The sequence below is a fragment of the Podarcis raffonei genome, chromosome 5 (genome assembly GCF_027172205.1).
Source record: "Podarcis raffonei isolate rPodRaf1 chromosome 5, rPodRaf1.pri, whole genome shotgun sequence".
In the NCBI taxonomy this organism is placed as follows: Eukaryota; Metazoa; Chordata; class Lepidosauria; order Squamata; family Lacertidae; genus Podarcis; species Podarcis raffonei.
Window position 1 is genome coordinate 41,054,865 of NC_070606.1, and position 21,866 is coordinate 41,076,730.

Here is a 21,866-nt window from a genome sequence, read left to right on the forward strand (position 1 = left end):
GCCAAATCGAGTGCATTCCCAGTGCATTTCATTACTATGATATTTGGGGGAAGTAGGCTTGTTGTGCAAAAGCTGCAAATCAACTATTGCACATACCACCATTTGTCCTGAATCCCAGCAGAAATTAGCAATGGCCTGGAAGCACCTCTATAAAGGACCCAGGGTTGCTTCATGTCACAAGTCACCTAATTAAATAAAACAATGACCCGATACCAAGCGATTTATAATGAGTCACTCAGGTCTTATAAGTGATCACTCCTCTTGTAATATACAGCACACATTAAGCACAGTCTCCAAACATTCCATGGAAAAGGCACATTCAACAACTAGTCCTTGCATCTTCCTATGTCCAGTATATTAGGGAGCTAATTTTGTGTAAAAATAATACCTCAGCTCCACCTCCTGGTGATTGTGTGCAATTTTGCCTGGTGCAATGTTGGGGGTGGGAGAGGAAAGGAACTTTCAAGAGATAAAAAGAAGAAGAGATAAAATGGTCCCTCAGAGCTAATCAAGTCTTTGAATTCTCTCCGTGCTAAATTCAATTATGTCAGTCTTCCTAAATCATTTCATGATATTTAGCGAAACTCCTTAACTGCCACATTTAATATGCTCACAAGACACGCAGCCTGTTCCATTCGTTTCTGGGAACACAATGATATTTTCTGAGTCCCATTAATAACTTGCACAGGATTTATGTACATGATAAATCCAATTCAATTTCCTTTTTCAATTAATGACCAATTATTTGAGCCAAGCTTGACGGAAAATATTGCTCAAATACCATTAATCTAACAAAAATTAACTTTACCATTTTTGTAATAAGGAGAACATAATTTTAAGGTAAAATAATGCTCTTTATTTAATAATGTTATCCAATATTAAAGCACAGTTACTATTCCCTTGTTAAAAGGTCACATTAGCTCAAGGTACTGGCATTGATCACAGTGTGAGCATTTATATTTAAGCTTAAAGATTTCTAGCGTCTGCTGCAAACATATTCACATGCTTTCAGTGATGTTCATATTCCCCTTTCTGGCTCTCAAAATCCTCAACCTCTTTCCCTACTAATTAGGCACTGCTTAATGCTACTCAGCAATCTGAGTGATTTGGTTAATGACATCATGAAGCCATGTGATGTCACACATCACCAGCTATTGTGATGTCATAAATGTTCACAAAGAAAATATGGGTTGCCTGAATCAATCAGAATTAAACGTTGGAAGATTCAGAGGGCAAAGAAGAAAGGAATGTGGTACTGAGAAGATGCACAAGAAGGAGGAAAACAAAGGGTGCTGGGCAGTAACAACAACCAGTAGTAACATTCAATGGGGAATTTCCATAATTTGCATGGATGGATTGAATGTGCTATTTATACAGGGGATATTAAAGTCGGAGAATATACAGTACACATCTAGTTATTAGCATATAATTCCCATCCTTTAAATCAGGTGTGGGGAACCTCTAAAGGTTGCTGAACTACAACTATCAACTAACAGTGCAATCTTCAACATGTCTACTTAGAAGTGAGTCCCATTAAGTTCAGTGGGGCTTACTCCCAGGTAAATATAGGATTTCACTCTTCATTGAGTGACTGGCTACCATTTTCTAAGAGTTGCTGACTTAGCAAGTCAATGCAATAAATTTCCAATTTTATGTTTGGAAAAAGCAACAATGACAATGACAACACAGCCTGGAAGAAAGGAAAGGAAATTCAAAAATCGGTGTTACTTTTATACTCACTTCAATATTCTAACCCCCTTGGCTCTTATTTTCAAGGGCAGTTAAAATAAAATAGTATTCACTCTGCTTTGAGATAAACATTCAAGGTAGCATACAATATGTTTAACAACAGCCTCAGCATCTCAAAACAAAGTTGTTTTTTAAAAATAGATATTAAAAGTAATTACAGAATTATCTACAAAAGTTGAGTTTTGAACTACAATTCTGGAAAACATCATTCAAGAGTTTTCAACTAAAATATGCACAAGGTCAGTGTTGAGAGTACATGCTCAAGGGAAGTCTTGCCAGCTTTGATCTATAGGAGCTCATCTTAGGTTTTGGCTTGGCTTCTCCAGTGAGGTTTCATACTTGCAGCAAATAGTGAGGTAAGGTGACAATCGTATCAAACTGAAGTAGTGTGCCTTTCATTATCAGTTCTGAAGTATTCTTCTGCCTACCCGTCCTTACCATTACACCCAGTCACTACAGTCGGCTCATAGCTCCCTCCCTACAGCAGTACCATTTCCCCTAGATTAGAAAGACCACTATCCCAGTCTTCTCATCTCAAGCAAGACAGCTATAACACGGGGAGACTTTCCAGTGAAAGGAAGTCAAATTTCTCTTCCTCTCTCTTTCTCTTTCTCTGCTGCTGCTAGAATATATGATTCTTCCACTTCTCTCATTTGGTGGAGAAATCAATGCACAATCAGATACTGATTTGCTCAAGAGAGCACATTTCAGAGGACCAGAACTCCCAACGAAAGCAGAAATAGTCAGGGAATATCAAATGAAGAATGGAGAGTCAAATTGCAGCGGAAGGGCAAACAAGGTGAAAGATTAGGCTTATTTATTTGATTTTCCAGAAAGTTGGGAGATATAGAAACATCTCTCAGTGGAGGTTTCTAAGTTGGAGAACACTGTGGCAAAATAAGGAGAGATCAGATCGTTTCAGGTTTCACAGCGTGAGTGACTTTGGAGAGAGTCAGAACTACAACAAAGTTTATAAAATGAGGAGATACACCAGAAAACTGAAGGTGGTCTCAGTGGGCCACTGAATAATTTTTGTTGTTGTCCATCAAATCAAAGTGCATAAACATTTGTTTCTTTCAGCACTGGCATCGCTGTCAAAACCAGCAGTGTATTATGAAAACCATGGAGAATATTGTGGCAAAATGCAGCAGAAATAATGGTGTGAAAGCCAAGCTGCGGGGGAAAGCCCTTTTAACTGATATGTTTTCAGGGAAACGTTGGTTGACTGTGCCATAACTGTATCATGAAAACTGTGGGCCCTAGGCCTTGGTTTCCATTTAGTGTTCCTAGAGGAGATTATGACGATAGGTAATAACCAAGGTTACATGCTTTCCCCTTCCTGAAATCCTACTGAATTATGTTTCAGTGTGTACGGGAAAGTCTCAATAAAAGCAGGATTTATTTATTTTTATACTCTGAAACTTCTACCAGGTATTTTATTTGCATGGCATTATTGGAGTATATTTGATACTTAATGTCCCCCCCCCCCAATGTTTTTTCTATTGGCATGGGATTAGAAATAAGAATTGTGGCAACAGAGAAGTTGATCTGTAAAGAAAATGGCAGACAAATTGGAAATAGTGGGCCTTCTACTCATTTGATAGAAACTTTATACTGAGTCAGATTATTGGTCTAGGTCAGTATTATCTACAAAGACAGACAGCAGCTCTCCAAGGTTTCCAGCAGGAGTCTTCCCCTGCCCTACTGAGAGATGACAAGGACTGAACCTGGGATCTTCTGTAGGCAAAAGAGATGCTCTATCACTAAGCTGCAGCCTTTCCCTTTTCTACCTGGGCAATGCAAGTCTCTCTTAGGCCTCCTTTACGGGATCCTTGCCACCTGAAACAGCTACAACCATGCAGGACTGTTCACTTTCCTAAGGAATGGAGCAAGCTGCCTCTAGACCAATGCTGGACCAGTGACTGTTACGGTCCTTTAAAAACAGAACTGGGATCAACGATAGGCCTGTACCTTTTAAGGAAGGGATGGGGAACCTGTGGCCCTTCAGCTGCTATTGTCTCCAGTTCCCATCAGCCCCAGCCAGCAGAGTCAATAGTTTAAGGATAATCGGAGCTGTGGTTCCACAACATGTGGAGAGCCTCAGGTTCCCCATTTCCGCTTTAAAGCAAGAGAGAAAGCGAGAGAGTAAATGGATGAAGCACCGCTATAATATCTAATAGCGCAAATGAGTTTCCCTCGTTGTGCAGCGATTGTGTAACTTAATTTCAAGTGTATTGCATTAACTTAATGAAATTAAATTTAGTGTAACTTCATTCCAAGTCTACACATAAATGAAGTGTAGTTTTGTTTCCACCCTAAATGAATGCTGGAATCAGCGCTTGCAGTATGCCAGGGACAGGGAACAGGATCTCGTCACCGGGGCGGATCCCAAGTTCCTCCACCCCAGGTTTAGCAGGTAGGGGAAGCTGCCCAACTACAAATTACCAGACGTCACCATGCTATCAGGTAGCCCATTCCCCCCCCCCCTGTAGTGCAGCTTGAGTGCAAAGGAAGAACACAGCTGATCCAAGCCGTGTCTGAAGTCCCTGCAAATCAGCTCAGGACAGTCTGTCCCAGCAGGGCTTGAAGTCACCACCAACCAGCTGATTACTGCTGAAAGTGGGTCTTGAAGACAGCTCCAATCAGATGGACTCCGGAGCTCTGGTTGGCGAGATCCCTAGTGGAACCAATTCCAATGCCAAAAAGTCTCCAAATACAAGCCCAACTCGCCAAGGAACAACCAGGAGCACATTTTAAGGCAACCTTGCCTTTATCTAGCCCACACCTTAAATGAGGTGTGGGACTTGGGGGAAACTGCCTGGAGGGGGGGGGGCTTAATCAAGTCCCCTGCTTGGCTAATTAGATGTGTGAGCCAGAGGTAGCCAACTGCTTTGATATGTCTTCAGATATGTCTGAAGAAGTGTGCATATGTCTGAAGAATAATAATATGAAGAAGAATATGTTCTTCAGATATGTCTGAAGAAGTGTGAAGAAGTTTGATATGTCTGAAGAAGTGTGCATGCACACGAAAGCTCATACCAAGAACTAACTTAGTTGGTCTTTAAGGTGCTACTGGAAGGAAAAAAATTTTTTTTTGTTTTGACTATGGCAGACCAACACGGCTACCTATCTGTAACTGCTTTGATATGAGAAGTGCAATCCTTGTGTTTACCTGGGATTTAAGACCCACTATATCCAGAGGAGCCTACTAAACACATTTACAATTGCGGTCTTCACCATTGGCAACGACTCCCCAAGAGCCTCCATTTTAGGATGAGCAAGTAATGTCACGCCACCTTAAACCAAATACATAACTGCACAAGGAACCTTACCGTAAACTGCTCCTGCGACTTGAAGTTCTCATCTAGGTAAACCCGGGCTCTGTTGTAGTCTTTCATTGCATCGCTCGATAACAGTTCTCTGAAAGTTGCAAAAAGCAAGCCACAAATGAGTAAATATTCCCCCGCCCTAGAGAGATTACATACCTAATTCCTTAAAGCAACTACAATAATTCAAAAACAAAAGGCTAAAAACTGAAGTTAGCAAAACCAGTGAGCTTTGAGAATAAATTGCCACATTTCAAGAAATGGTATTCTGCCACATCCTGGTCTATTTTAGTTCTGCATACCTTCACCAAGTCAACCCTACAAAAAGCACTAATTCGCCAAATGCAAACACATTCCAAACAAACTGGGCTCTGTTTTCAAATCATACAGAAGACTTGCCCCTACAGCCTTCCAAAAAATAACATAACAGAAAAACCGTCATGCAACTCAACAATGATCCAAGACAGTAGAGGGCACTATTTCACTACTTTCAAGAGCTACGGTCTATTCCATACTATATTATTGGTAGAACTGCAACTGAAAAATAATAATCCCACGGCCTGAACGAAACCTGAAAGTTACATTATTGATTTTCAACAGTGTTTTATTAGCAACATGAACACCAGGCAAAAGTTCTGCAGGTCCTAGTGAAATATATTTCATTATTGCTCTCAATAGCAGTGAACTCATCAAGAAAAAATGGTTAGGATTCATCCACACTGAATTGAAGGGGGGGTGGGAGAAAACCCCACAGCATGCTCAAGACATTTGGTATCAAAATATAAAGGAGCAGAAGCTCTTCGACCCGCACACAGCAAGTGCGTGGGAAAGCCGAATTTGCTGAATTTCTGCCTGGACAGCCCAATGTTCAGCTGCCAAAGCAAAGCGTTACTGTACGGGACCTCATTTGTAAACCAGTATAATATGCAAGGCTAGGCAAAGCCTTCGCTCCTACACTCGCATTTGCTAACCAGGCAGAGGGCCTTCTCGGTAGTAGCGCCCGCTCTGTGGAACGCCCTCCCATCAGATGTCAAGGAAATAAACAACTATCTGACTTTTAGAAGACATCTGAAGGCAGCCCTGTTTAGGGAAGTTTTTAATGTCTGATGTTTTATTGTGCTTTTAATTCTTTTGGTAACTGCCCAGAGTGGCTGGGGAAACGCTGCCAGATGGGCGGGGTATAAATACAGTGGTAACTCGGGTTACATACGCTTCAGGTTACATACGCTTCAGGTTACAGACTCTGCTAACCCAGAAATATTACCTCGGGTTAAGAACTTTGCTTCAGGGTGAGAACAGAAATTGTGCTCCGGCGGCACGGCGGCAGTGGGAGGCACCATTAGCTAAAGTGGTGCTTCAGATTAAGAACAGTTTCAGGTTAATAACGGACCTCCGGAACGAATTAAGTACATAACCAGAGGTACCACTGTAATAAATGAGTAGTAGTAGTAGTAGTACTGCAACTTTTTGTTTGCCCTTTTGCATTCTTTAATGCTTACAAGGCGATTGCCTGACCATTTTCCATGGGCCTTGGAGCACAAATAAAAACTGTAAGCACTTTACCGCACATCTTAATTGTGGAGCAATAATGTGTTCTATAATCAATGTTTGTAATACTGTATATTTTTTTAAGGCATAATAATTAATATGAGAAAAAAAATGTAAAAATAACACGGGCAAGTGTTTGAATAAAAACTCTTGTCTATATAAGTCAAAAACAAAGAAGTCACACATATATGCAGGTTTCCACAGAAAATTTTAATAAATTTTGTTAATTGTTATGTAATCGTATGAAAAGACACTGAGCTGGGACTCAGCTAGATTGGTAAAGAAAAAGCAATTTATATGCGTTGTATACGTGATACAACACTGTGCCACCAGGTGGTGATGTGGGGCCATGTTTTCCCTACCAGATTTCTCTGTTTAAATTTACAACACGTTAAAATGAAACGCTTCTTTGATGTGTCTAGCTCCAGCCTTGATTTCTAGCTACACATTTAGAAATGTCAGTATCATTTTGCAGAAACTGATTGCATTTCTTTTAAAAATAAAAGCTTACAAAAGGTGAGAAACTAGCAAAACCTTAACATTAGCAAGTCACTATTGTTTCTTCAGTTGTGTATTTTGAAATTTTACCTCATTCTGAGCACGTACAATAGAGGTTGCTATGCTGTCTGCCTCTGACCTTTCTTCCTTGCTCATCAGCTGGGCTGAAGATTCAGTGACAGAAGAAAATGATACCTTCTGTCGGGTAATTCTTCAAACTGAAACTTTTCACACTCTGCATGAGTTTTTTTGTGTTTTTAAAATAAAAACCAATTCTCCCTACTTGACACTTCATCTACTCTTGTCAGTGATTGCCTTTGCACCAGAATGCACACAACACAAGCAAGTCTACAAACTGGGAGGCGACTCTTCAAGATATCAAACACCTTTACAATTATTACAGAACTTTAAACAGCATGCTACTTTTGCTCACGAAATCTTTTAAAATGCATTTCTGCCAGAACTAGTGTCCCATGTCATATACTATGAGGTGCAGAAAGCCCTGAGAAATATCCATTCACCCAGGCAAAAAAAAAAGTCACTCCCATTTTTCTTTTAACGGAAAATTAAAAACGAAACTTTCCCCCGTTTACCTTCCTTTTTTCTCTCTCTCTGTTACACGTCACTAAAAACAAAATCAGAACTTGATGAAATCAAACACACCAGGTTTCCCACATAAGAAGAGTCCTGCTGGTACTGGCCAAAGCAAGCCACTTCTGGCTAGATTGACAAACAGCCTTACCTGGCATGAGGAAAGAACCTTTTGCTCAAATCACTGAAATGACTTATAAGTGAAAGCGAAACTGGTACTACAAACTACTACTACTTCTTTTAAAGCTTTTTAGAGGCTCACATGCTTAATAAGGTAAAGGTAAAGGACACCTGGACTGTTAAGTCCAGTCAAAGGTGACTATGGGGTTGTGGTGCTCATCTCGCTTTCAGGCTGAGGGAGCTGAGGTTTGTCTGCAGACAGCTTTCCGGGTCATGTGGCCAGCATGACTAAATTGCTTCTGGCGCAACAGGATACCGTGACGGAAACCAGAGCACATGGAAACACTGTTTACTTTCCCGCCAGAGTGGTACCTATTTATCTACTTGAACTGGTGTGCTTCCAAACTGCTAGGTTGAAAGGAGCTGGGACAGAGCAAGGGGAGCTCACTCCGTCATTGGGATTTGAACCACCAACCTTCTGGTCAGCAAACCCAAGAGGCTCAATGGTTGAGACCACAGCGCCACCCGCTCCCCTTGATACATGTGGTGAATGGAGTGGTAATTTGAAGGAGACATGAAATATCTTACTTTAAAAAAAGGTGTGGGGGTAATTTTGACTTTGAAGCACAAGCCATTGTCTAGGTTGGAACCCCATCGCTTCTCGTTACTTACTTAACAAACTTGTCCACATGAGACATGGATGCTTCATAGTTTTTCCCACCAAACTCTTGACAGTGCAACGCCATGAAGTGCGGTTTGTGTGTATGTACAACCTGTAAAATGAAAGGGGAAGGGGGAAAAAAAGCATGAGCACTGTCACAATTCTAAAAATTACACAAACTGAGCAAGATTAGTAGAAATGAATGTTTTTCAGGGTAATGGCTTGCACGACAACTTTTCTGGTCACAATAGCATTTTTGGTAAGAGTTCTTATCTGAAAAATGTACTGGAAGCATTGGTGAAACTCCTGACAAAACGCTTTCCTGCGGCATAGTGCTTCAAGGTTTCTAGGTTCTGCGGCTGAGCAGCTTACACACGTTGCACTTTTCCTACACAGACAGGAAGTGCGTGGCAAAATGAGACCTATGAAGCAGCCGTCCCTACACTGTACACACTGATTTATGGATAAAGAAGTAATAATGCCTCTAGCACATTTGTCACCATTAATCATGCATGGAACTTAAGCCACAACCAGAAAACAAACGGGATGGACTGACTCTGTGTTACACTGGCAGACAACTGAACAAAATGTTCCCTTTTTCCAAGTGACCAGAAAAGCACTACACCTTTCTCTCCCTGAAATACCACTTAAAACACATGACGCATTTCTTTCTTTTTTTAAAAAAACCACCTTAATACTGTAAGTTGAACATGGTAGGATCAGCCTTAGAAGAAAAGATAGTGGGACAAGATTAAATGGCTTTTATTCTTAATATAGATTGTGGAGGATGTTGGTAACAGGTCCTCAGAGACTGGCGTTTTATGATGGAGAGGGAAAAGGATAATAAAGTTGTTTCCTGTGGGATAACTTAGGAGAGAGTTGTTACAAGTTGACTGACAGTACCACAACAATGTAGTGAATATACCGGAAGCATGGATGGCCCACCTGAAGGGCAAGTTCCATGTGACACAAACTGTGGGGGTCCATGGCAGAATTATTTTATAACCTGGCAATGACAAAGAGTCAGGGCTGCACTCCTGTCATTTCCCCGTTCAGCAGCCTAGAGCAGGGATTTCTGTCCTTAGGGCCCAAATGTGCTGAGGCCGAACAGTCACTAAATGATTGTACAGAAATGGAGACTTGTCATGATTCGCCCAGAAAATTGTGGCGTAGTTTGACAATTACTTCTGCTTGGTGGCTATCAAATCCCCCATTAGAAATCGCCAGGTTCTTAGCCACAGTAGTTTCCTTGTGGCAGGGAGTTCCATAATTTTCCTTTTTCAAGAGATTGGAGGTATCATAGCTAGGGTTCCCCATTTTTAGTAGAATTTGCTGATCCAGAGGTTCTGAGCGGAGATGTGAGAACAGTGAACAAGGGGGTCTGGGCTGCACTGATAATAATAATAATAATAATAATAATAATAATAATAATAATAGTAGTAGTAGTAGTTTTTTATTTATACTCCGCCCATCTGGCTGGATTTCCCCAGCCACTCTGGGTGGCTCCCAACAGAATATTAAAAACACGATAAAACATTAAAAACTTCCCTAAACAGGGCTGCTTTCAGATGTCTTCTAAAAGCTTATTTCCTTGTTTATTTCCTTGACATCTGAAGGGAGGGCGTTCCACAGGGCGGGCGCCACTCTGCGCTGGACCTCAGTGTCCGGGCTGAACAATGGGGGTGGAGACGCTCCTTCAGGTATACTGGGCTGAGGCTGTTTAGGGCTTTAAAGGTTAGCAACAGCACTAGCCCTGCCACCCTGTTCTTGCCAAATTCTGCCCCTGACTGTCACACAATGAGGCAACAACCTGACAGGGGATTCGCCACATGTTTCAGCTTAGCTGAATATGCTAAGTAAATTTCCCCCACAATCAACAAGCCCAGCACAATCTTTCATACAAATGCAAAAAGAATCCTCCCTTGGACCCTTTTCCTGCCTAATCACGTCAGAGGGTATTTACTCCACCGTGGATGTAATATTCTGGCTCGAGTCTACTCTGTGCCCACAAGAAAGCAGCACACCCACTATGAATTTCGGTACGTGCTTTTTTAAACGCTGCAATGCTGCATTTTAAGAAATAAAATGACAGGGCACAGGGCAAGCAAAGAAACCGAAGCCCTGAGCGTAAATGCCCAGCGGCAATTATGTGGGATGCTCCCTTACAGGACCTTTGCTAAGGGGGCGGGAATCACACTATAAACTATAATTAAGTCCACATTTTGCAGAAAGTTAAAATGTTAAGTTCTTTAAAAAGACTTACAACACGAGCTCGGTGGTTATATTAAGGGACGGCTGTTTAAAGACAGAATTAAGCGGTTTTGCGTTTTCCACTCTTCAACAAGCAAGGGTTCTGTCCCTGGCAGCAAGAACAAGTCCTGTTTCCTCCAATTCAAGGGTAGGAACTGAGAGCGCTACGGCCATGTTACTGCATGTATGTCTGGAGCGCCGACTGCTATTGCGAGGTGGATTTCACGTTCCAAAGCTTTAAATGAGAAACATAAAAATGTCCCACCAGCAGCCTTTCCTAATAGTTACAATGGCTTTAGACATGTGTACCAACTTTCAACCTACCGGTACTGTTTCAACCTACCGGTACTGTTTCAAGAGAGGAATTTGAAGCCACACCAGTCTTCCCCAGTTGTTCTGCTGCAGCGTCACGCTGAGCTAAGCCATAGTTTGCCGCCACACGTAGCCCGACCCTGGACTCAAGGCTTAGCTCTCCCAAACTAACCACGAGTCCTGAATCCAGGCTCATGCAGAGGTTGGGGAACATCAGGGTACACTTGCCCAAAGCAATAGGTGCTGACTCACAGGGGCTGAGACAGTTTTGGCCCCAGAAAATATATTATGTTAGGGGACTGGGCCCCCTCAATATTCAGAGAACCTTACACGACGTTGCATGGTCCCTCACTCCCCAATCCTCTGGAGAAGCTCCAGGCCTCAGAGGGTTATGTTGGCCAGGGGCCCTGCCAGGGACTAGGTGCTTTTTTGTTTGAGTTTATAACTTTATTCTAACAAGACTCCCAGCCCGGGCCCCAGACCAGCTCCCCAAGGGCCCTGCATAAATCAGAGGACAAAACTTGTTAACAAGTGGTGGCTTGTTGTTCAAAAGAGCTAAACCACAAGCCTTGGTTTTGGACAACATGCTAAGCAAATTACAGTGGTACCTCGGGTTAAGTACTTAATTCGTTCCAGAGGTCCGTACTTAACCTGAAACTGTTCTTAACCCGAAGCACCACTTTAGCTAATGGGGCCTCCTGCTGCTGCTGCGCCGCCGGAATCCAATTTCTGTTCTTATCCTGAAGCAAAGTTCTTAACCTGAAGCACTATTTCTGGGTTAGTGGAGTCTGTAACCTGAAGTGTATGTAACCTTAAGCGTATGTAACCCGAGGTACCACTGTATAGGTTAACAGCAGCAAAAGGACCAGGGAGGAGTGAAGTGGCAACCATTTTGTCTTCCAGAGTCTGCTTACATGTTTACGCCAAGCTATGCTTTAACTTAATGTGAGGCATGAACCGGGTCACTGTTTCTTAAACCCACTTATGTGACAAGGGTACTGGGAGGAAAGAACAGTGTACTGTACCCTGAGCTATGTGGGGAAAGGTTGCGATAAGAATGGATAGTAAGTGGAATAAAGAAAAGGAAAAAAATGCCACAATGGAAGAAGGAGCAAACCCCCTCTGCAAAATTAAAATCCGAAGTCCAAAACTGAAATCTAGCTTTGCACTATATGGTATAAACATTAATGTTTCAGCGCATACTATCTGTACATGAGAAGTGGGGGTGGGGGGAGATGCAAGATGGAAATAAAACCTCCCTCCAAATTTAAAGCTGCTGCTCAGGAGTTTCAAGGAAGAACATGCTTTCCATGCCACCCCCGAAACCAAGTCATATGAACAACATCCCCATGCAAAACACACAGTAAACATGTCCTTAGCAGCTTAGCAAGTTGGTCACACTCAAAAAGTAGAAGAGGTAGCCCTATCCATCACTTCGAAATACTCATTAAAGCAAAGTGCCTGCCAGCCACTAATGAGTTAATCAATAAGGGGTGTGTGTGTGTGTGTGTGTGTGTGTGTGTGTGTAACAGAAAGCATGCCACTTGGCAGGAATATCGTTGATGAAGTATTTGAATCTGACCCCAAACAGTCAGCAGCAGGTCAAGAGCCATCTACTTACTGTTTACCTGTGCGGTGAGGGGCTGGCAGCACATTAAAACGAACAACCTATATCAATCACATCAGGTCAATGGCAAGAGCAGGACACAATTAAGCCAGAAACAAACACAGAAATGCAAAGAATTTTTTACTGTTTATTGCAGTCAAGTCAACCTCTTTTTCTTTTTAAACCGACCGAAGGTGCTTTGCATTGAGCTTGCAAGTCTCTAGGCAAATAATTTTATTCAATATTCAGGCGCAGCCTTTCTGCCTTGGGGGAAAAACAACAACAAACCAAGGCCGTTGGAATTCAATAAGAAGAGAAAGGTAGCAATAGTTTATTCAACTAACGCCCACCCACACATGCTTGGGGAATTCTGAGGAGCAGCGAAGACAATTTGTGATGGGGGGGGGGATCACGGGGATGATTGGAAAGATGACTCATTTAGGTTCCTTCCACTATATACAGTGGTACCTCGGGTTACATACGCTTCAGGTTACATACGCTTCAGGTTACATACGCCGCTAACCCAGAAATAGTACCTTGGGTTAAGAACTTTGCTTCAGGATGAGAACAGAAAGCGTGTGGTGGCGGTGCGGCAGCAGCGGGAGGCCCCATTAGCTAAAGTGGTACCTCAGGTTAAGAACGGACCTTCAGAACGAATTAAGTACGTAACCAGAGGTACCACTGTATAGTGGCCGTGCTTTGCTCAATTTGAACCACCATGTTTTGGTGCTTTCATTAGATGTTTCATGGAGCTACTTAAAATGATTACCAGGAGTTCTGTACACTTTGTCTAAAACACAAAAGCAAACTTGGATATACTTCTAGGGGAAAGCTTTTTTAGGGCAAGAAAAACGAGACTTAAACCGAAACATTAGGTGGTCACAAAAGTTTGTTTTAGCAAACACTCTTGTATTTTAATAATGTGTATCATTTGAGAGATGTAAATAAAAAAAAAGTTTTATAGAGTAGTTGGTAAACAGCAAATATTTGTTATTTATTTCATAAAATCCTGCTGGATTTCAAACAAACCACAATTCGTTTCTACAGCAAACATTTTCCTACACTTGCTTATTATATTTTAGTTACCTGGCATTTAAAGTCAGTTCAGTGAAACTGGCTACCGTTTGTATTAATGAATTACTCTAAAGGTCAGGTTTGTGGACGGAGGAATATACAAAGCTGCTCTCTACCTGGTAAGCTTATCTGCCTTTACTGACTCAAACACCGCCTCCTCTGACAGCAGTGACTATTCAGAGCCTGAGGAAGAGGCAATTTGCATCTCATCCCATCTGATCTTTTAAACTACAGATTCCCAGAACAGATCCAGGTGCCTCTTTAATACAACACAAGTACTCTGCCATTGAGCGACAGGACCGCCCCACTTATGTTTAAGTGGGAAAGCCAAAGCTGTTGTTTGTGGGGGGTTTTGGTAAGGAATATTAACCCCCTTAAGGCTTAAAAGGCTAGCAAGTCCATTACTGTGACTTTACACTGGAAGGAGTAATAGTTAAAAGGTTCTATGGCACATGTATGGCACACGGCCATACGTAATGCATCACAACTGCCAGCAAAACTCAGCACAACAATGAGGGATCTGAGTTAAGGAAAGGAAGTGCACATTGGACTACATAGAGTTAAAAAGACAATGCATCCGGGGTGCAACTTTCCATAGGCTACTTTGCTGCTGGGCAGCCTTCCGGAGGCAACGTGCCCCCGTGGGCAATGCCAGAAGAAAAAGTGGACCAAGTAGCAATGTAAATTTTACTATAAACAGGAGCGAGCTAGCAATCTGAGACTGCAGCTGTGTGCAGCCAGCTTCTCTCACACCCTCTTCATACCCCTACTGGTTCTTGTTGCAGCAGGAAGGGGAAGACTCCTTTGCCCCTTCATCAGCCAGACTCATCTCTGCCTCTTGGTCCCTTTCCTCTCCTGCTTCAGCTTCTGCCTTTGGTTCTGGACTTCTGTCACATGCTCTCCCAAGACTTGCTACCTCTCTCCCCTGGCTCAGAACCTTCTTCCCTTAGGGGTTCCCCAGCTGGTTCCCCGCACCACGTCCAACCAGTCTGTGACATAAATGTACAGGAGACTAGGGCCTTCTGGCGGTTCCCTCACTGCGAGAGGCCAAGTTACAGGGAACGAGGCAGAGGCCCTTCTTGGTAGTGGCGCCCGCCCTGTGGAAAGCCCTCCCACCAGATGTCAAAGTGATAAACATCTACCTGACATTCAGAAGACATCTGAAGGCAGCCCTGTTCAGGGAAGTTTTTAATATGTGACATTTTAGTGTATCTTTCATCTTTGTTGGAAGCCGCCCAGAGTGGCTGGGGAAACCCAGCCAGATGGGCGGGGTACAAATAATAAATTATTATTATTATTATTATTATTATTATTATTATTATTATTATGCACACATGGCTCTGCATCCTTCATCCAGGCAAGCGAGAGGCATTACTGGACTTGAAGGACGTACTCCAACCAGGCAAAAACATTTGGGGTGCAAAGGAGGGCCAATGATGGTTGTGGCCTAGAGGAAGCTCCAGACAGAAAACTCTGGGAGGCTGCATTCAGTGAATTGCATGCTCATTGCTCTCCAAACCTTAGAAGAGGATTTGAAACATACAGTGGAAGGCAACAGTACTAATCACATGTGGGAATAAAATGACATTCTTCTCCAAAACAGCCCTCTCAGCTTTCAGGATGTAAGGAGTACAAACAAGAGCACATGAGTCTACTCATATTTGAATTAGGTGATTCTCGGTAATCTGCTGCTGCCACGCCACCAACAGTAAATGCCACCGACTTGTTCAGACAATTCTCTGTTTGCTCTTCCTCTTCACATAACCTCATTCTACTTTCTCCACGTGTTCTTGATTACCGACCCCTTGAAGTCACAAAGGAGATCCCTATTCCTCTGCCTCATATGCCCCGAGTCATAATACAATCAGCAAAGTGCTACCAAGAAAGTGCAAACAATTCTTTTTCCAATGTTGGAAAAAATAGTAACGATCAGATAAAGCATGCTTTACATCTGCAGAAACTAGAGGTAATAATTCTTTACAGCACAATTGTTATTCCAGCTATTAGTTGGCAGGAGGCCAGCATCCTTTTACATGCTGACAACGGCTGCAAACTAAGAAGGGAGCAAGGAGGGGAATGCTGGGAGGGGAACTAATACCAGGCAGAATGCATAAACTGCTCTTTGCATCTGCCATCTTCAGAGGAGCTGTAGCTTCAGTAAGCTTCACAAAACCACCTTTTTCATGCATTTGCATCTAAATAAGCAAAATGGAAAAATGGGAATTCTTTCTTTTAAAAATACTGATGTAAGTACACAGACAAATATGCGCATGCGAAAAAGGTTAAAAGCACACAACAGTACCCCAGAGGGGCGAAAAATACAATTAGATATAAGAGTCAGAAGAAAGAGAACAGTAGCTCTGGCAGAGGTAGGGAATACCATTTGCAAATCAGACCATGCGGAACTCCTGAAACCATAGCTATGGTTTTCCCAGTAGTGATGTATGGAAGTGAGAGCTGGACCATCAAGAAGGCTGATCGCCGAAGAATTGATGCTTTTGAATTATGGTGCTGGAGGAGACTCTTGAGAGTCCCATGGACTGCAAAAAGATCAAACCTCTCCATTCTTAAGGAAATCAGCCCTGAGTGCTCACTGGAAGGACAGATCGTGAAGCTGAGGCTCCAATACTTTGGCCACCTCATGAGAAGAGAAGACTCCCTGGAAAAGACCCTGATGTTGGGAAAGATGGAGGGCACAAGGAGAAGGGGATGACAGAGGACGAGATGGTTGGATAGTGTTCTCGAAGCTACCAGCATAAGTTTGACCAAACTGTGGGAGGCAGTGAAAGACAGGAGTGCCTGGAGTGCTCTGATCCATGGGGTCACGAAGAGTCGGACACGACTAAACGACTAAACAACAACAACAACTCCTGAAACAACCAATTGTTTGATGAAGAGAAGGGGGTGACATTGTCCACAGCGTTCAGCACTGCCCTCTCCTGGACAAAATCCTCCTCCTGCTCCACAATGATTGAGCTTGTGGGGGCTGGTAGGTCAACACAGTTCTCAAATGCACCAGCCACTATTGAGAAAATCTGACCTTTCCACCCACATCCAAATGAAGCCAGGTGTACCAATCCACCTGCCCTCCAAAATGAAATCTACACACAGTCTTATAAACTGAAGGCAACTGACAGCTTTGTACGTGACAACGCAAGGCCACAAAAATGGTACTGCATCAAGAATCAGCAGGTATGAGAGCAGAAAGAAGCATATTGCTAGCCAATTGGATCAGTCCACTGGCAATATGAACACTAAATGGACGGCAGAAACCCTGTATCTCTTCAGCAAGGCTCAATGTCAACAAAGGGCCAGAAGGTCAGGTCAAACAAACAAAAGCCCATATTCCAAGTGGCAGACCTTGGCACCGATACAGGGCAGACTTGCATTGTTATAATACTTACTGAAAGAAGAGGGATATATTTGTGTGTACACAAACATGGGCAGAGACTTACAGTTCCTGTTTGTTTTCCAGTATTAATATCTAAGCAACTACTTACTGTACTCTATGACTACTTTCTATGGGGGGGTGTTGAGGAGGGGGGCTAGACTCTCTTCTGCTTTCAACAGCAAAGGGAGAAGGAGAAAAGGGGATAAGAACACTTATTTGATATGTGGAAGTTCCCTCTTTCACCTAGAAAAAGTTGATCAATTGAAGGGAGGGAGGGGAATTTGAACTAAGGATTCTCCCCACAAGAGAAGGGTGGGTGTGCAAAAGAGACAAAGATGAAGGCTCCACACAGAACATCATGTAACCCAGCCTGCTAACAGTAGAGGAATCTGGATCAAGGGTGAATTAAATCACAAACTAAATGTGGCTCGTGCTACAATGTGTACAGCACAGTATTTTATCTCTTCTACATCATAATCTGCTCTCCCTTCACTACTCATTTACACAAAATAAAAGAGAGTCTCCACAGTTGTTGGTACGGAGCCATTCTTCTCCAGAGATGGGGTGGGCACATTCCAAACCCTTCTAAATGATCAGCCCCCTTAAAATGAATAAGTAAATCCCCTATCTTTGGTTTAATAAAAACGACTACGGTTAGGTTTCCCCTCTGCAGGCATCCACTTGGAATGTGTGGCTCTCAGGAGGAAATCCACAGAAGCCATGGGAGGCCCATAGCAGGTCCCTACTGTCCCCTGTCCTTGAGGAGACCCCTTTATATGCTTAACAGGTAAACGGGCTTTAGAGCACTGTCCTCCAAGGGAAGCACAGATGATCATGCTCCACTAGGGCATTTCTTCTGCATTAATGTCCCCTGCATAGTTTGCTTTGACTGTGTGTATGGCTGGGCAGAGAGTAGGGGCCTCACTACTGCTCACAAGACCAGGATGCACCGTGGACTTCAAAAAGCCGGGAAAATCCTTCCTTTTGTGTGCTTTGGTGGGGAATGGGCATCCACACGCAGAAAACCTGGACAACAGTATATGGCCAGGAGGATTGCTGTCGTCACCAATCAGCTGAGTTCCCCATGGAGCACAGTGGAGCAGAAAGTGGAGCTTAAAGTCAGCGCCTGTCAGCTTTGGAAAGAGACCACCAGCACCGATCAGCTGATTGGGGGCAACACCAGCTGATTGGGCTTGACTGGGCTTCTTGTACTACAAAGGAAAAGTGGGTCTTCTGGGACCATAGAAATGCCAGGTAATTGCCTAGTGGGCAGGCCCTGTTGAAATGGCCAACCGAGGGCAGGAAAACCCAGGTCTGGCCTATGAGCCAGCTCTAGTGACCCTGTAGGCAGATAGACTCCCCCTGTTTGGGAAGCAAAATTACTCAGCATAGTTCATCTGACTCCTCACGATTCCCCCTAGCAAAAGAGAAACGTTGAAAATTAATTTTCAGAGATTCCTTTTTTCCGAGTTTCTCTTTCAACAGAAAGCCCAGGCATAGGCACATTTTTTTTAAAAAAAAATACAAATCCAGAGCTATCTCCTGAGAAGTAGTTTATTAGCCCACCAACCACTCTGTTCTTAAATCCAGTCTGCTTCTGCAGAAGCTTAAATTCTTCTGAGAAAAGAAGGCTCTGTGGGCCATGTACTTATTTTCTTGCCGCTCTACACACACAGGATACCACAAGTTTCCATGATGTCACACACAGGGCTTGGCTGCCTTCCCAAGTATGATAAAACTTGAGTTCATCTGTCCTTCCCCTCCACACCCTGCCTGCCATTCAACAGTCATACACTGCTCGAGCCTTTCCACCTGAACTGAAGAGGGATCTCTGAGGGAGTGACTGTCAAAGACTAAAACTAAAACAAAACTTACTAACCAACCCAGAAGCACACAAGGTCACACACTCAAACAGCACAGAAAGAGTGTACATTAAAACACTGTAAACAGCTCTCAGTTTATGTGCGGCAAAAGAACTTTCAGATTTAAAACACTAACTTAACACATTTTGTGAAGCTCTTTTGCTACAGGCTGTTTTACAGGTTGGATGAACTGAGGGCCCGTGAATCCCATCAGAAAAATAAATAACTGGGTCTCTCTCTCACACACACCCTGCACCGAGAATAGATGAGATGTTTCCTGCTCAGCTAACTGTGGACTTCAGCCTTCAGGGACGGAAAGCTTTTTCAGTCCCAGAGCTGCATTTTCTCTTGCCTAACCCTTCAGGGGCCACAAGTCGGCAGGGACACTTGCACACCAATGCCGCACATGAATAAAATCATATAGCACGTGCATGAATCTCCCTTGAGCCTTTGGCTCCCCTCCCCAAACCTATTTGTGAAGCAGGGGATGAGAGGACTCTTCGTGGAAATTGCAGCGGGGGAGGAAGGGGTTAAGGCTTCCCTCCCCAGCTGTGCTTTCCACGAAGAACTCTCTGTGAACAGCACTTCATCTTGAAAAATAACCTTCCTTGGCACAAAATAATGTTGCTGTTCTGAAGCCAAATTGTGGCACAGGGAGAGGCAGATTTAGAAGGAGGGTCAGACTATGCAGAGAGGGGTTTATCCTGACCCCAGCTGCAAGCCCTCCAAATGCCCCTTAGCCACAATTAGACTTGAAAAAAGCCACCTGTTGGCATTATTAATGGCACCACACCGAAGATCCTTCCCCAGCTGCAACTCCCCCTGAAAATAGTCCCCGCACCACATTCAGACTTTTTGTGGGGGATACTGTTTTCAAGCCCCTAATTATTTTGGGGAGGCAGGGTAAGGAGATGGTCTGACAGCTGGATGAGGATCTAGCCCATAGGCCACCAGTCATCATCCCCCCCCCCCAATTAAAAGTACTCCAAATCAAAGTACTAGCCTGACTGGAACGTAAGCTCTGTAGTACAATACTGCTAACAAGATATACCCACCTCTCCTATTAAGTGGATCTCAACAGGAACTCATAAGGAGTCACCAACTGCGTGTCCTCTTTCTCCCATAAAGGAGAACACTTTGCTGAACCCCACCCCACCTGACCCTCACCTCAACCTTCCACCCAGGGAATGTGCTCCCTCTCTGCACCCCCCCTCAACCTCAATCCAGGCCTAGCTCAGAGAATCAATGAAACTACAGCAACTTGTGGGGCAGGAGAACTATGAAGGCTGGCCAATCTTGCATATGGTTCAATGAGGGACCAAAAACAACAGGAAAGCTTCACTTTCTGCGAAGTTCTGGTTGAGTTGGTGTTTTATGTGCTAGTGTGTACACCTGATATTTATATTATGAATCGGACACCCATGGCGAGGTGAAGAACCTGCAGCTTCTTCTGCTGCACTGACACATCTGGCTTTACCCTAAAACCACAAAATGCAAACATATTTCCACGACCTTTTTTCTTTTTCTAAACCAGACATTTCTCTTTCAAAGCTCTGCCCTGAGTGTGGTCCACATTCTACCATGCTAAATAAATCAAGGAAGGCCAAATTCCTGGTTAGGCAAAATTTTGTTGAATTTTATCTAAAGTTATGTTGTTAAAGGTAAAGGTACCCCTGCCCGTACGGGCCAGTCTTGCCAGACTCTAGGGTTGTGCGCTCATCTCACTCTAAAGGCCGGGAGCCAGTGCTGTCCGCAGACACTTCCGGGTCACGTGGCCAGCGTGACAAGCTGCATCTGGCGAGCCAGCGCAGCACACGGAAACGCCGTTTACCTTCCCGCTGGTAAGCGGTCCCTATTTATCTACTTGCACCCGGGGGTGCTTTCGAACTGCTAGGTTGGCAGGCGCTGGGACCGAGCGACGGGAGTGCACCCCGCCGCGGGGATTCGAACCGCCGACCATGCGATCGGCAAGTCCTAGGCGCTGAGGTTTTACCCACAGCGCCACCCGCGTCCCTAAGTTATGTTGTTACTGCATCTTAAAACAAACCTGATCCCCGCAGGATTTTGTACCGTGAGTAATTCTCCCTTAGGTGGGCTTATTGGTATGGCTTTTCAACGAGAGCAGATTTCAGGCTTGCAAGATCTACTTTGTGGCTTGTTTGTTTGTTTGTTTGTTTGTTTTACTGGAGCCCCAAGATCTACAAACCAGAGCCAAGTGCAAAAGAAGTGAGATTAGAATTAAAGAAAAGCCACTGAGCACATTCTGAGCCTAGGAGTTCCTTTTTGTGTCTAGAACTGGACTGAGCTCACAGCCTTTTCATACAAAAGTCCAGTCCTGTTTGCTCCCAGACTTTCAGCAGCCTTGTGTAAGTGAAAAAAATGCCATGTTGTCGTGTTTATTTCAGGCTATTTATACCCCATTTAATTACTGGAGTTTTTAATGAGGTGAACACAAAACCTGAAGAGCAAACAAAGGGTAAAATCAATTTAAAATTAACCATAAAATGACTTCCTTAACGTGACTATTGATATAAAAAGTGCCTGAAGTTCAACAGGAGGAGAGGCCTGTCTAGGGGGTTCCAGAGAACCAGTCCACATTACGGAAACAAACAACTCCTGTTGAGTAGGAGCTAGGCATTTGACCCCATTAATCTGACTCACCTGGAGACTCCCTCAAAGATCTCAATGACTGAACTGGAATAGAAGGGATAAGGCATTCTGGACCCAAGTTATTAGAGGCCTTGTAAATTAATACAAAAACCCTGAACTAGGCCTGGCAATATATGGGCAACCAGTGCAAGATTTTAAGCACTGGAGTTGTGTGCTTTTAAGCACCAGTAGTATGTTGGGACTTGCTATTGTTGAACAATCAAGAGTC

The 21,866-nt window shown here is 43.5% G+C and overlaps 1 protein-coding gene across 4 annotated transcripts in view; it reads right to left on the reverse strand.

The window, feature by feature from the left end:
- The window catches only part of INPP5A (inositol polyphosphate-5-phosphatase A), a 232,590-nt gene that overhangs the window by 158,422 nt on the left and 52,302 nt on the right, over window positions 1-21,866 (reverse strand). For all 4 annotated transcript variants that reach the window (XM_053388823.1, XM_053388825.1, XM_053388824.1 and 1 more), the window contains exons 3-4: window positions 8,505-8,605; window positions 5,082-5,169 (exon numbers count right to left, since the gene is read on the reverse strand). In XM_053388823.1, the coding sequence (XP_053244798.1) occupies window positions 5,082-5,169; window positions 8,505-8,605 (189 nt within the window). The remainder of the gene's footprint in view (window positions 1-5,081; window positions 5,170-8,504; window positions 8,606-21,866) is intronic.